This window comes from Rana temporaria, chromosome 12 (assembly GCF_905171775.1).
Source record: "Rana temporaria chromosome 12, aRanTem1.1, whole genome shotgun sequence".
Taxonomy (NCBI): domain Eukaryota; kingdom Metazoa; phylum Chordata; class Amphibia; order Anura; family Ranidae; genus Rana; species Rana temporaria.
The window spans coordinates 6,481,282-6,496,745 of record NC_053500.1 but is presented as its reverse complement, the minus strand read 5'-3'; the positions used below and the strand labels follow the sequence as shown (position 1 = coordinate 6,496,745).

Below are 15,464 nucleotides of genomic sequence, written 5' to 3'. Positions count from 1 at the left end.
ATCTATCTATCTATCTATCTATCTATCTATCTATCTCATATCTATCTATCTATTTATCTATCTATCTATTTATCTATCTATCTATCTATCTATCTATCTATCTATCTATCTATCTATCTATCTATCTATCTATCTATCCATCTATCTATCTATCCATCTATCTATCTATCTAATATCTATCTATCTATGGATCCTGGAAAGTGGAAGTGACCTGAGTAGTAGAAGGATGAAGATCTATTATTAGGAGAGTCACATTCCTTCACCTCTGGGGGTGACTCAGAAGAGAATCATCCCGATCCCAGTGATCCGGTCCCCCTGTACACGGCTCGGAATGTTCCTGGAATACGCGGAGCCGGAGTCGCCGATGTGACTCATGAGGGGATCGGTAGGAGATCTAGGGAAAGTAGACCATTGGCTGTGTGTATGGAGAGAGCGACCTTCTACATAATAAACTCTCCACCAATCACAGTTACATAGTCAGGGTGAAAAAAGACAAAAGTCCATCCAAAAGCTCAACCAATAAAAACAAATATTAAATTCATTTTATCCTTCTACAAAAAGCTGCCTCATTTTTGCGCTTTGGTAATAAAAAAAAACAAAAACGTGCAACGTTATAATCAATGGCAACACAAGGAGAATGTGTTTGTGCGTTTTTAAGTCGCACGTCCATATTTTACACATGCCTCAAAAAAAAGTTACAAAATAAATAAAACAAAACAAAAAAAGTTACAAAATAAACAAAACAAAACAAAAAAAGTTACAAAATAAATGAAAAAACAAAAAAAAGTTACAAAATAAATGAAACAAAACAAAAAAGTTACAAAATAAATGAAACAAAACAAAAAAAGTAAATAAAAAGAAGCAAAGATCGGCCTTCCACTTTTTTCTTGTATTGTAATAAACTTTATTGCAACATTTAACAAAATGATCCACTATAAGGGAGACTTCTGTACATGGTGTATTCACCTCCTATGAGTGACAGTGCAACCCCCCCCCCCCCCCAGCATGGCCACAGACAACCCCCCCCCCTTTGATCTCCATTATAATAATAGCTCCCCCTAGCCAATAGGAAGCAGGGGGTGTGGCCCGCAGGGCTCTGAATCCCATTCATCTTCTCAGTACTACTCAGTGAGTCAGAAGCCGCCCCAGGAGCAGAGAATTCCTATAGATCCCTCCTGAGAAGTGAGGATATACTGCAAGCATTCCCAGCCTCTGGCATGGACTACTAACCCCATCATCCCCCCATCCCAGGACCAGGATGAAGGTGACTGTAAGTACCCCTCTCCTTCCTCTAGTGCACGTTTCCATCTTTTTATCACTTTGTAACAGAAAATAAGATTTATTTCACTTTCTGCAACTTTGTATCTTTGGAGTGATCACCTGAGCTCTGGGATCAGGAAATATCTGGAGAGACTATTAGAAGATCTCCAGATTATTATTATTATAATACAGGATTTATAATATTATTATGCAGGATTTATATTATTATTATTATTATTATTATTATTATTATTATTATTATTATTATTATTATACAGGATTTATATATTATTATTATTATTATTATTATTATTATTATTATTATACAGGATTTATATATTATTATTATTCAGGATTTATATATTATTATTATTATTATTATACAGGATTTATATATTATTATTATTATTATACAGGATTTATATATTATTATTATACAGGATTTATATATTATTATTATTATTATTATACAGGATTTATATGATAAATTTGTATCTTTGGAGTGATCACCTGTACTGAGCTCTGGGATCAGGAAATATCTGGAGAGACTATTAGAAGATCTCCAGATTATTATTATTATTATTATTATTATTATTATTATACAGGATTTATAATATTATTATTAAGCAGGATTTATATTATTATTATTCAGGATTTATATATTATTATTATTATTATTATTATTATTATTATTATTATTATTATACAGGATTTATATATTATTAGTATTATTATTATTATACAGGGTTTATATGATAACTTTGTATCTTTGGAGTGATCACCTGTACTGAGCTCTGGGATCAGGAAATATCTGGAGAAATTATTAGAAGATCTCCAGATTATTATACATGATTTATAATATTATTATTATACAGGATTTAAATTTTTATTATAATTATTATTATTATTATTATTATTATTATACAGGATTTATATTATTATTGTTATTATTATTATTATTATTATACAGGATTTATATCATTACTATTATTATTATGATTGTTATTATTGTAATACAGGATTTATAATATTATAATAATAATAATAATAATAATAATAATAATAATAATAATTATTATACAGGATTTATATTATTATTTGTATTATTATTATTATTATTATTATTATTATTATAATACAAGGTTTATATTATTATTATTATACAGGATTTATATATTAATTATTGTTATTATACAGGATTTATATTATTATTTGTATTATTATTATTATTATTATTATTATTATTATTATTATTATTATAATACAAGGTTTATATTATTATTATTATGCAGGATTTATATATTATTATTGTTATTATACAGGATTTTGTATTATTATACAGGGTTTATATTAGTAATATTATTATACAGGATTTATTTTATTATTATTATTATTATTATACAGGGTTTTTATATTAGTAATATTATTATTATACAGGATTTTTATATTAGTATTATTATTATACAGGGTTTATATTAGTAATATTATTATACAGGGTTTTTATAGCACCGACAGTTGTCTGCCTCCATGAGTTTAGTACATAGCTGCCATTCTCTGATTGGGGACCAGCTGCAAGTCTTCATCAGTCTCGCACTTTGTGACTCGTCTACATCTATAATGATTGTTTATTGGGGTTTTTTTCTCTCTCTCTCTTTTATGATATACAAGTCCTGTCCATTTCCCAATGTTTTCACCTGAGATTCACACAACGTTCCCCCCAGGTGAGGTGGGTGGGTGAATCTTGGATAGAAGTCATGTGATGCATGTAGTGGAGGTTTGTGCTCCTTTGTATCACTTTCTAGAAGAAGAGGGTTTTGTATACAATGTATTTTTATTATTTATATTCTACAAGGGACTCGGCCCTAAATGCAAGTCGCACACCCAGCACCGGATCACATGGTACAAAACGATCACCCGATCCCCGGTTGCAGCGCGTTTCTACAATTGGTGCATGCACTACTTTGTTGTGGTGCGATTTGAACCAGATCGGGGGGCACTGATAAGTAACACTGATGATGAGGCGGTGATGGGCACTGATTGGCAGCACTGATGGGCACTGATAGGTGGCACTGGTGGGCACTGATTAGCAGTACTGATGGGCACTGATAAGTAACACTGATGATGAGGCACTGATTGGCAGCACTAATGGGCATTGATAGGTGGCACTGGTGGGCATGACAGGTGGCACAGGTGGGCACTAATAGGTGGCACTGATTAGCAGTACTGATGGGCACTGATAGGTAACACTGATGATGAGGCAGTGATGGGCACTGATTGGCAGCACTGATGGGCACTGATAAGTAACACTGATGATGAGGCAGTAATGGGCACTGATAGGTGGCATTGGTGGGCACTGATAGGTGGCACTGATAGGTTAACGTCTTTCTTCTTTTCTTCACACTGACAGCGTGGGGAAAAAAAAAGACGATAGCCGGCTTCTGTTTACTTCCGCGATCAGCTGTCATTGGCTGACAGCTGATCACATGGTAAAGGGCCCACTGTGATTGGCCCTTTACCTAGATCAGTGATCACCAGAGTCCCGGGGACCCGCCGATCACAGAGCGCGCCGCACATGCCCCCCGCCACCAGGGGGTGCGCAGGAAGCGCGGGAACGGGAGGCTGTCCATGTACGCCCTCTCGGCATCTTAAGCCTGCGCTGTAGCCCGGGGGCCCGGGGCCCAAAGTGATTTCCCTTTTTTACTTGTTGTGTCCTTGGGACAGGATGTAAAAGGAAATGAAATGTGATACAAACGGGGGAAAAAAATTAAAAATTAAACTGCGGCGGGTTTTATTCCATACTTATTTTTTTTCCGGTATATTCTAATGACAGGTCTACTTTAAGGCTCTGCAGCCGCCATTCCCCGGACACTGCAGTGTCATGAGAAGTAATAAGTGTTTTTTTTTTCCCACTCTTCTTTGCCGTCGTTTTGTTGCGCAATAAAGTTTGGAAACTTTTGTGTCCTTCTGAATTTTTGCCTTTTTTTTGTTGCTGTTCCGGTTGGATGGGACAGAACCGTGTGATTAAAGAGGACCTGTCCTACGGGCAGTTCAGTAGGTTGATATACACTATATTGCCAAAAGTATTGGGACGCCGGCCTTTACACTCACATGAACTTTATTGGCATCCCCAATCTTAGTCCGGAGGGTTCAATATTGGGTTGGCCCCGCCCTTTTGCAGCTATAACAGCTTCACCTCTTCCGGGAAGGCCGTCCACAAGGTTTAGGAGTGTGTCTATGGGAATGTTTGACCGTTCTTCCAGAAGAGCATTTGGCGTGTGCCAGTGATGTATTATGGCCTAGGCCGACAAGGCCCAGGCCTAGGGCAGCACTTTGCGGGGGGCGGCAAAATCCCATCCCATCCTGTCCCCCTGTGCTCATCCCATCCTGTCCCCCTGTGCTCATCCCATCCTGTCCCTCTGTCCTCATCCCATCCTGTCCCCCTGTGCTCATCCCATCCTGTCCCCATGTGCTCATCCCATCCTGTCCCTCTGTCCTCATCCCATCCTGTCCCTCTGTCCTCATCCCATCCTGTCCCTCTGTCCTCATCCCATCCTGTCCCCCTTAGCTCATCCCACCCTATCCCCCTGTCCTCATCCCACCCTGTCCCCCTGTCCTCATCCCACCCTGTCCCCCTGTCCTCATCCCATCCTGTCCCCCATGTCCTCATCCCACCCTATCCCCCTGTCCTCATCCCACCCTGTCCCCATCCCACCCTATCCCCCTGTCCTCATCCCACCCTGTCCCCCTGTCCTCATCCCACCCTATCCCCCTGTCCTCATCCCACCCTGTCCCCCTGTCCTCATCCCACCCTGTCCCCCTGTCCTCATCCCACCCTGTCCCCCTGTCCTCATCCCACCCTATCCCCCTGTCCTCATCCCACCCTGTCCTCATCCCACCCTGTCCCCCTGTCCTCATCCCATCCTGTCCCTCTGTCCTCCTCCCATGAAAATGATAGGGCGGGTCTTAAAAAGGAAGGGGTGCGTCATATATAAAGTAGGGGGTGCGCGAGTTTCACCAGGCCTAGGGCGGCACAAAACCTAAATACACCCCTGGCGTGTGCACGAGAAGGTCTGGCTCGCAGTCTCCACTCTAAGGTGTTCTATCGGGTTGAGGTCAGGACTCTGTGCAGGCCAGTCAAGTTCCTCCACCCCAAACTCGCTCTTCCATGTCTTTATGGACCTTGCTTTGTGCGCTGGTCCAGATCATTTGGTGGAGGGGGGATTATGGTGTGGGGGTTGTTTTTCAGGGGTTGGGTTTGGCCCCCTTAGTTCCAGTGAAGGGAACTCTTAAGGAGGGTAACTATTTGGTTGGATCTCCTTCTATTCAGTGAATGACTTTATTACAACATAAGGAGATCCTATAGGATGTGAGTCACTCCTGTTTGCTGACTGGTAATAATGCCACTTCAAATGACTCACTTGGGATCACCGGAGGGTGACGGTGGCAATCAAAGAGAGCCACCCCATTCATCTCACCAACAATCTTCCTATAGGATTCTATGTATATTTATTGCATGTTATTTGTATATAAGACCTCCCCCCTCCCCATGTGACCCCTGTGCTGGGCGTCTTCTATACAATGACATGTGGACCCCGTGTTGTGGTATGACCCCTGTGCTGGGCGTCTTCTATACTGTTACATGTGGACCCCGTGTTGTGGTGTGACCCCTGTGCTGGGCGTCTTCTATACAATGACATGTGGACCCCGTGTTGTGTTGTGACCCCTGTGCTGGGCGTCTTCTATACAGTGACATGTGGACCCCGTGTTGTGTTGTGACCCCTGTGCTGGGCGTCTTCTATACAATGACATGTGGACCCCGTGTTGTGTTGTGACCCCTGTGCTGAGCGTCTTCTATACAATGACATGTGGACCCCATGTTGTGTTGTGACCCCTGTGCTGGGCGTCTTCTATACAGTGACATGTGGACCCCGTGTTGTGTTGTGACCCCTGTGCTGGGCGTCTTCTATACAATGACATGTGGACCCCGTGTTGTGGTGTGACCCCTGTGCTGGGCGTCTTCTATACAATGACATGTGGACCCCGTGTTGTGGTGTGACCCCTGTGCTGGGCGTCTTCTATACAATGACATGTGGCCCCCGTGTTGTGGTATGACCCCTGTGCTGAGCGTCTTCTATACCATGACATGTGGACCCCGTGTTATGGTATGACCCCTGTGCTGAGCGTCTTCTATACCATGACATGTGGACCCCGTGTTGTGTTGTGACCCCTGTGCTGGGCGTCTCCTATACAATGACATGTGGACCCCGTGTTGTGGTGTGACCCCTGTGCTGGGCGTCTTCTATACCATGACATGTGGACCCCGTGTTGTGTTGTGACCCCTGTGCTGGGCGTCTTCTATACAATGACATGTGGACCCCGTTTTGTGGTGTGACCCCTGTGCTGGGCGTGTTCTATACAATGACGTGGACCCCGTGTTGTGGTGTAACCCCTGTGCTGAGCGTCTTCTATACAATGACATGTGGACCCCGTGTTGTGTTATGACCCCTGTGCTGGGCGTCTCCTATACAATGACATGTGGACCCCGTGTTGTGTTGTGACCCCTGTGCTGGGCGTCTTCTATACAATGACATGTGGACCCCGTGTTGTGGTGTGACCCCTGTGCTGGGCGTCTTCTATACAATGACATGTGGACCCCGTGTTGTGTTGTGACCCCTGTGCTAGGCATCTTCTATACAATGACATGTGGACCCCGTGTTGTGTTGTGACCCCTGTGCTGGGCGTCTTCTATACAATGACATGTGGCCCCAGTGTTTTGGTATGAACCTTGTGCTGGGCGTCTTCTAATTTATACCATGACATGTGTCTCCTGAATTTCCAGCTGTCACATTTAAATGTCCGGAGTCTCGGTGATCTCACTCTGCCTGCGCAATACCAGGTGGAGACCAGAGAGGAGCGCAGATGGAATCAATTAGACCCTCATTAGTTGTGAAAACACTTTTCCCAGGAACTTAGAACCCGGATCTCAACTGTCCGATGGTCTGTAAGTCCTGAACATACAAGTTACAAAGAAGCCGACACCAAACCACATACCTATGTGAGACCCCCGACCCATGTACCGGGCCCTTCTCTCCTTTTATTATAGACATGAGACCCCCAACCCATGTAGTGGGCCCTTCTCTCCCTTTATTATAGACATGAGACCCCCAACCCATGTACCGGGCCCTTCTCTCCTTTTATTATAGACATGAGACCCCCAACCCATGTAGTGGGCCCTTCTCTCCCTTTATTATAGACATGAGACCCCCAACCCATGTAGTGGGCCCTTCTCTCCCTTCATTATAGACATTAGACCCCCAACCCATGTACTGGGCCCTTCTCTCCCTTTATTATAGACATGAGACCCCCAACCCATGTAGTGGGCCCTTCTCTCCCTTTATTATAGACATTAGACCCCCAACCCATGTACTGGGCCCTTCTCTCCCTTTATTATAGACATGAGACCCCCAACCTATGTCCTGGGCCCTTCTCTCCCTCCATTATAGACATGAGACCCCCAACCCATGTACTGGGCCCTTCTCTCCCTTCATTATATACATGAGACCCCCGACCTGTGTAGTGGGCCCTTCTCTCCCTTCATTATATACATGAGACCCCCAACCCATGCACTGGGCCCTTCTCTCCCTTCATTATAGACATGAGACCCCCGACCTATGCACTGGGCCCCTCTCTCCCTTCATTATAGACATGAGACCCCCAACCCATGTACTGGGCCCTTCTCTCCCTTCATTATACACGAGACCCCCAACCCATGTACTGGGCCCTTCTCTCCTTCCATTATAGACATGAGACCCCCAACCCATGTACCGGGCCCTTCTCTCCCTTTATTATAGACATGAGACCCCCAACCCATGTACTGAGCCCTTCTCTCCTTCCATTATAGACATGAGACCCCCAACCCATGTACTGGGCCCTTCTCTCCCTTCATTATAGACATGAGACCCCCAACCCATGTACTGGGCCCTTCTCTCCCTTCATTATAGACATGAGACCCCCGACCTATGTACTGGGCCCTTCTCTCCCTTCATTATAGACATGATACCCCCTGACCCATGTACTGGGCCCTTCTCTCCCTTTATTATATACATGAGACCCCCAACCCATGTACAGAGCCCTTCTCTCCCTCCATTATATACATGATACCCCCCAACCCATATACATAAGACCCCCGACCCCCCCCCCCACCCATGTACTGGGCCCTTCTCTCCCTTCATTATATACATGAGACCCCCGACCCATGTACAGAGCCCTTCTCTCCCTCCATTATATACATGAGACCCCCCGACCCCCCCACCCATGTACTGGGCCCTTCTCTCCCTTCATTATATACATGAGACCCCCCGACCCCCCCCACCCATGTACTGGGCCCTTGTCTCCCTTCATTATAGACATGAGACCCCCCACCCATGTACTGGGCACTTCTCTCCCTTCATTATAGACATGAGACCCCCGACCTATGTACTGGGCCCTTCTCTCCCTCCATTATAGACATGAGACCCCCCACCCATGTACTGGGCCCTTCTCTCCCTTCATTATAGACATGAGACCCCCGACCTATGTACTGGGCCCTTCTCTCCCTCCATTATAGACATGAGACCCCCCACCCATGTACTGGGCACTTCTCTCCCTTCATTATAGACATGAGACCCCCAACCCATGTACTGGGCCCTTCTCTCCCTTCATTATAGACATGAGACCCCCAACCCATGTACTGGGCCCTTCTCTCCCTTCATTATAGACATGAGACCCCCAACCCATGTACTGGGCCCTTCTCTCCCTTCATTATATACATGAGACCCCCGACCCATGTACTGGGCCCTTCTCTCCCTCCATTATATACATGAGACCCCCCACCCATGTACTGGGCCCTTCTCTCCCTTCATTATAGACATGAGACCCCCAACCTATGTACTGGGCCCTTCTCTCCCTTCATTATATACATGAGACCCCCTGACCCCCCCCCCCCCACCCATGTACTGGGCCCTTCTCTCCCTCCATTATAGACATGAGACCCCCAACCCATGTACTAGGCTCTACACTTCCCCCCCCATACCCCCAGCCCTGTGATCCTCCAGACTTCCTCTATAGCCTTCGGGCACCATAAACTTGACTATTACCGAGGAGGAAGCCGCCGTCGCTGCCTCACTCTGCAGAGACCTTCAGTGAAAATGGTATTTGGTAATAACAACAGCTGACCGACAGGTGCCAAGTCCTGTTATGATGACTGACGGGGGAAATGAAATACCAAAACAGAAATATCTGCACTGCTGAGCTCAGTAAGAGGGGAAGTCACCATGTAACATTTACTTTATATATAGGGGGGGGTTATTTAATAAAGACAAATCCACTATGCACTACAGATCTGAGGGGGACATGCAAGGAAAATAAAAAACAGCATTTTTGCTTGCATGTGATTGGATGATAGAAATCAGCAGAGCTTCGGTAATGTTACGTTTAGACGCGGCCGCTCCTCTGGATCACTTGTCATGGGGCGGCGCACTGTCTCCCGGGAGCTATGCGTCATAATTTCCCAGGAGTCAGTGTGGATGGCCGCCGCTCGTTCTCGCGATACTCCGAATCCGGAATTGACACGATTACGCCGCCAGTGATTATCTTGGTTGCCATCACAAAGGGGCGGGCACTTCCGATGACGATGCCCGTTGCTATGGCAACGTCCGAACTGTACGCCGCTGCACGCCGTACATACTGCGCATGGGCGAGTGATTATCTCGGTTGCATCACAATGGGGCGGGGACACTGCCGCCGCCCATTGTGATGGCAACTTCGGAAGTGTACGGTCATGAGAGCCGTACATACTGCGCATGGGCGAGTGATTATCTTGGTTGCCATCACAACGGGGGCGGGGCACTTCCGCCGCCCGTTGTGATGGCAACTTCAGAAGTGTACGCCGCTGCGAGCCGTACATACTGCACGTGCACGAGTGATTATCTTGGTTTCCATCACAACGGGGGTGGGGGACTTCCGACGTCGCCTCCCATTGTGATGGCAACGTCGGACTGTGCATGCGCGAGAACGGGCAGTGCATGCTGCACCGAAACCCGGAAGATAGTCCTTGTGGGCTTCACATGCAAAATGGAACATGCCAGGGACATGAAGGGGCCCCCTGGAGCATTGGAGTTGTTGAGCGGGGGGGGGGGGGGCTGGCTGGGGGCTGCCGAGAATAACATCCATCCGCCGAAGTTGTTGAGCGGGGGGTGCCGAAATTTTCGCAATTGTTGCGAAATTGTGGGACGGGATTGCCGCAAAATTGCGGGGGCGGGGGGGTGCCGCAATTGCCGCGAACGGGGGGGTTGCCGCGCTAGAACCCTGAGCCCCCTTTTGGGCAGGGCCCATGGGCATGAGCCCAGTAAAGCCCAATGATAAGTCCTGCCCTGGGTACAGGGGCGCCACCCTCCTGATCCATGCGCCTAGCCCCTAATTTATAACCCTAAACCTTGTGGACGGCCTTCCCAGAAGAGGTGAAGCTGTTAGAGCTGCAAGGGGGCAGGGCCAACTCAATATTGAACCCTACGGACTAAGACTGGGATGCCATTAAAGTTCATGTGCGTGCGAAGGCAGGCGTCCCAATACTTTTGACAATACAGTGTACGTCGGCCTTTCACACGTCCCCGCCGCCCTTGTTATTTGCTCTCGGTAGAGGTTGACGGTTGTCCCCTGTGACTTTTTGAAGGCATTTCTTGTAGCGGAGAGAGATAAAGGTGGGCGTCTGTCCCTGTCAGCAGCGACACCCGTTGACATGCGATCTTGTCACATTATGGTGACTGCGGTGACCTCAGGTGACTCAGGCTGGTCGCCACCAGTTTATACAAAGAGGGGGGGGGGGGAACTCCTCCGGGACCAAAAGGTCTTTATGAGTACAACACCAATTGAATAGGAGATTGCTGTGTGTACACCTTTTACTATCCCAGCAATAAATTCTTCCTGACGTACAAAAAGGAAAGAATTCTCCTATTTATACAGCGCCCCCCCCAGCTCTGCTAAAAAACGCTTCGTAAATGGCGTACCTGCACTGCGCTCCACTAACGGGTGCGTTAAAAAAATGCATAACACACTTTTATTGCGATTGCTGAACCTTTTCCGACAATCCCTAAGCCAGAAAAGCTTGCAATCTATTCTCCCTGCTATGGGCATACACAGTGGCGTCCATAGTGTGGGGGGGGGGGGGTAACTGGCTGCATTAGAGGAGAAACTGGCTGCATTTGGGGGGACAAACTGGCTGCATTTAAGGGGGAAACTGGCTGCATTTGATGGGGAAACTGGCTGCATTTGAGGGGAAACTGGCTGCATTTGATGGGGAAACTGGCTGCATTTGATGGGGAAACTGGCTGCATTTGAGAGGCAAACTGGCTGCATTTGAGGGGGAAAACTGGCTGCATTTGAGGGGGGGACTGGCTGCATTTGGGGGGACAAACTGGCTGCATTAGGGGTAAAACTGGCTGTATTTGATGGGGAAACTGGCTGCATTTGGGGACAAACTGGCTGCATTTGGGGACAAACTGGCTGCATTTGAGGGGGAAACTGGCTGCATTTGATGGGGAAACTGGCTGCATTTGGGGGGAAACTGGCTGCATTTGGGGACAAACTGGCTGCATTTGGGGACAAACTGGCTGCATTTGGGGGGGGGACAAACTGGCTGCATTAGGGGGGAAACTGGCTGCATTGGGGGGGGGGGGGGCAAACTGGCTGCATTTGGGGGAACAAACTGGCTGCATTTGGGGGAACAAACTGGCTGCATTTGGGGGGACAAACTGGCTGCATTGGGGGGAAACTGGCTGCATTTGGAGGGGGGAACTGGCTGCATTTGGAGGGGGGAACTGGCTGCATTTGGGGGGACAAACTGGCTGCATTTGGGGGGAAACTGGCTGCATTTGATGGGGAAACTTGAATCATTTGAGGGGGCAAACTGGCGGCGTTTGATGGGCACAGTGGCTGCATTTAATGGGCACAATGGCAGCGTTTGATGGGCACAGTGGGTGCATTTAATGGGCACAGTGGCTGCATTTAATGGGCACAGTGGTGACGTTTGATGGGCACAGTGGCTGCATTTAATGGGCACAGTGGCTGCAATTAATGTTTTTTTTTAGTTTGTTTGTGCCCCCCTAAAAAAAAATTGAGCACCAGCCGCCACTGGTCATACATATAGATGGGCCAATCTGTTTTTTTTTTATCAATCAGCAAAAACTAGGGAAGAACATTCAAACTCCATGCAGATAGTCTCCCTCTAGGCTTTGTCAGTCACATCCTGGGACATCTATTCCTAACCCTAGTGTTCCGTCCTGCAGCTACAGGCCAGATCTCTGGTCCCGCACATCTGGCTCCCATTAAACTGCTCTGCAAGGCCGGTTGCTGGGAAATCCACACACAGCTCTGCAGGAAACGGCCCATTTGTGTAGATCTGCCATTAAATGGAGCCCCTTCCTCCCCTCATTCAATGTCAGATTGCCGGGTGATCACACCGTTGTGGATTGCCCTGGACGTGAATTGTGATTTTTCCCCCCTCTGGTGTGTCTATTGAGGGGTCATTCGGAGACTTTTCCCATTTATATGCAGATAGACAGAAGAGGACAATGGACTGAGGCCTAGTTCTGACTGTCGTAACTCAGCATGGGGGCTTAATGGAGGTGATGTCACAATTACCATGTCAAACACAGATGTTCAGGAAAGTGCAGGAAACTTCCAATCTCAACATCACTAAGTACGAATGTAAAGGTAAAAGGCCCTCAGAGATGGTGGAGGACAGTCAGACAGGAAGACATGATGTTTGGCTTTCATGCCTGACTGTCCTTCAATATCTCTGCCCAACTGTCCTCCAATATCTATGCCCAACCGTCCTTCAATATCTATGCCCAACCGTCCTTCAATATCTATGCCCAACTGTTCTCAATATCTATGCCCAACCGTCCTTCAATATCTATGCCCAACCGTCCTTCAATGTCTATGCCCAACCGTCCTTCAATATCTATGCCCAACCGTCCTTCAATATCTATGCCCAACTGTCCTTCAATATCTATGCCCAACTGTTCTCAATATCTATGCCCAACCGTCCTTCAATATCTATGCCTAAACTATTCTCTAATATCTATAACCAACTGTCCTCCAAAATCTATGCCCAACCGTCCTTCAATGTCTATGCCCAACTGTCCTTCAATATCTATGCCCAACTTTTCTCAATATCTATGCCCAACTGTTCTCAATATCTATGCCCAACTGTTCTCAATCTCTATGCCCGACTGTCCTTCAATATCTATGCCTAAACTATTCTCTAATATCTATACCCAACTGTCCTTCAATGTCTATGCCCAACTGTTCTCAATATATATGCCCAAACTATTCTCTAATATCTATGCTCAACTGTTCTCCAATATCTATGCCCAACTGTTATCAATATCTATGCCCAATCGTCCTTCAATATCTATGCCCAAACTATTCTCTAACATCTATTCCCAACTGTCCTTCAATGTCTATGCCCAACTGTCCTTCAATGTCTATGCCCAACCATCCTTCAATGTCTATGCCCAACTGTCCTTCAATGTCTATGCCCAACCGTCCTTTAATATCTATGCCCAACCGTCCTCCAATGTCTATGCCCAACTGTCCTTCAATGTCTATGCCCAACCGTCCTTCAATGTCTATGCCCAACCGTCCTTCAATGTCTATGCCCAACCGTCCTTCAATGTCTATGCCCAACTGTCCTTCAATGTCTATGCCCAACTGTCCTTCAATGTCTATGCCCAACTGTCCTTCAATGTCCATGCTCAACCTTCCTTTAATGTCTATGCCCAACCGTCCTTCAATGTCTATGCCCAACCGTCCTTTAATATCTATGCCCAACTGTCCTTCAATGTCTATGCCCAACCGTCCTTCAATATCTATGCCTAAATGTCCTTCAATGTCTATACCCAACCATCCTTCAATATCTATGTCCAAATGTCCCCTAACATCTGCAAGGGTCTTTATTTACATCTAACATCTAACATCTATGTTCAACTATGCTCTAGCATCTATATCCAACCATCCTCTTATATCTATGACCAATCGTTCTCTAATATCTACGCCCAACTGTCCTCTAACAACTACTCTGATACCGGAATCTTTGGTATCAGAGTAGGCATTAAGAGGAGACATGGAACAGAATCAAAACCGGTTCTCTGAGGCCTCGTACACACGACAGAGTTTCTCGGCAGAATTCGGCGAGAAACTCGGTCAGAGCCTGATTCTGCCGAGAAACTCTGTCGTCTGTACACTTTCGGCCCGATGGAGCCGCCGAGGAACTCGTCGAGAAAATAGAGAACATGTTCTCTATTTTCTCGTTGTTCTATGGGAGCTCTCGGCCCGCCGAGCTCCTCGGCGGCTTCAGGGCTGAACTCGCCGAGGAACTCGACGTGTTTGGCACGTCGAGTTCCTCGGCCGTGTGTACGAGGCCTAACCTATTCAAGGGACATTCCGTCACGAGCAGATGGTAGATTAAGGGGTGTTGCCTCAAAAACATTTTAGTATACAGGGGTGGGTACCGTCATCCTATAATTATATAGTGAAAAAAGGGAGAATTGTTAAGATTCGCCTCCTCCTGAAGAAGCGGCATTGGCCGCGAAACTTGTAGAGGACCACGTCTATACCTATATCACTGCTCCTCCACATATCTGTCAGGGCCCTTATGTTTTTAAGCTAAATTCATTGTAAATTGCTGAAACAATTACATTTTGTTTTATAATTACCTTGTTCAATTTCTGGGTACCAAGATAGTCTTTAACACCATTGGCATCTAAGAGCAGATGGTAGGTGGGCACATGCTTTACTCTCCTGACTTGTGATTGGCATCTACATTGAGTAGCTGTCATCTCTGGTAAAGGAGAACGCTCTAATGAATGGAGAGCTTATCCTGTAATCTACAGAGAAGAGCTAATGATAAGTCTATAACGATGTTAGGACCCCGCCACACCTCTGTACAGACTTCTTTTCTGTGCCCCCTCGGGGCTTGCAGTGCTCCCTTTTGATATGTTAATATCCCCTGTGGGTCACAGAGAAGGGTAATGTGATCTCCAGGTAATCACACCTGTCTGAGATCCGCAAAACATTTCCAAAAGGTGAGAGGAAAACACAATCTTAGGTGTCGTATCTACAGGTTTAGTGTCTCTGCAGCGATCAGCACATTTCCACTCTTCTCT

The 15,464-nt window shown here is 46.4% G+C and overlaps 1 protein-coding gene across 1 annotated transcript in view; it reads left to right on the top strand.

Moving 5' to 3' along the window:
* The first annotated feature begins 1,140 nt into the window (after window positions 1-1,140).
* CASS4 (Cas scaffold protein family member 4) overlaps window positions 1,141-15,464 on the top strand; it is a 48,394-nt gene continuing 34,070 nt past the window's right edge. Inside the window, exon 1 of the mRNA XM_040331724.1 lies at window positions 1,141-1,270. Within this exon, the coding sequence (XP_040187658.1) occupies window positions 1,259-1,270 (12 nt within the window). The 5' untranslated portion in view covers window positions 1,141-1,258. The remainder of the gene's footprint in view (window positions 1,271-15,464) is intronic.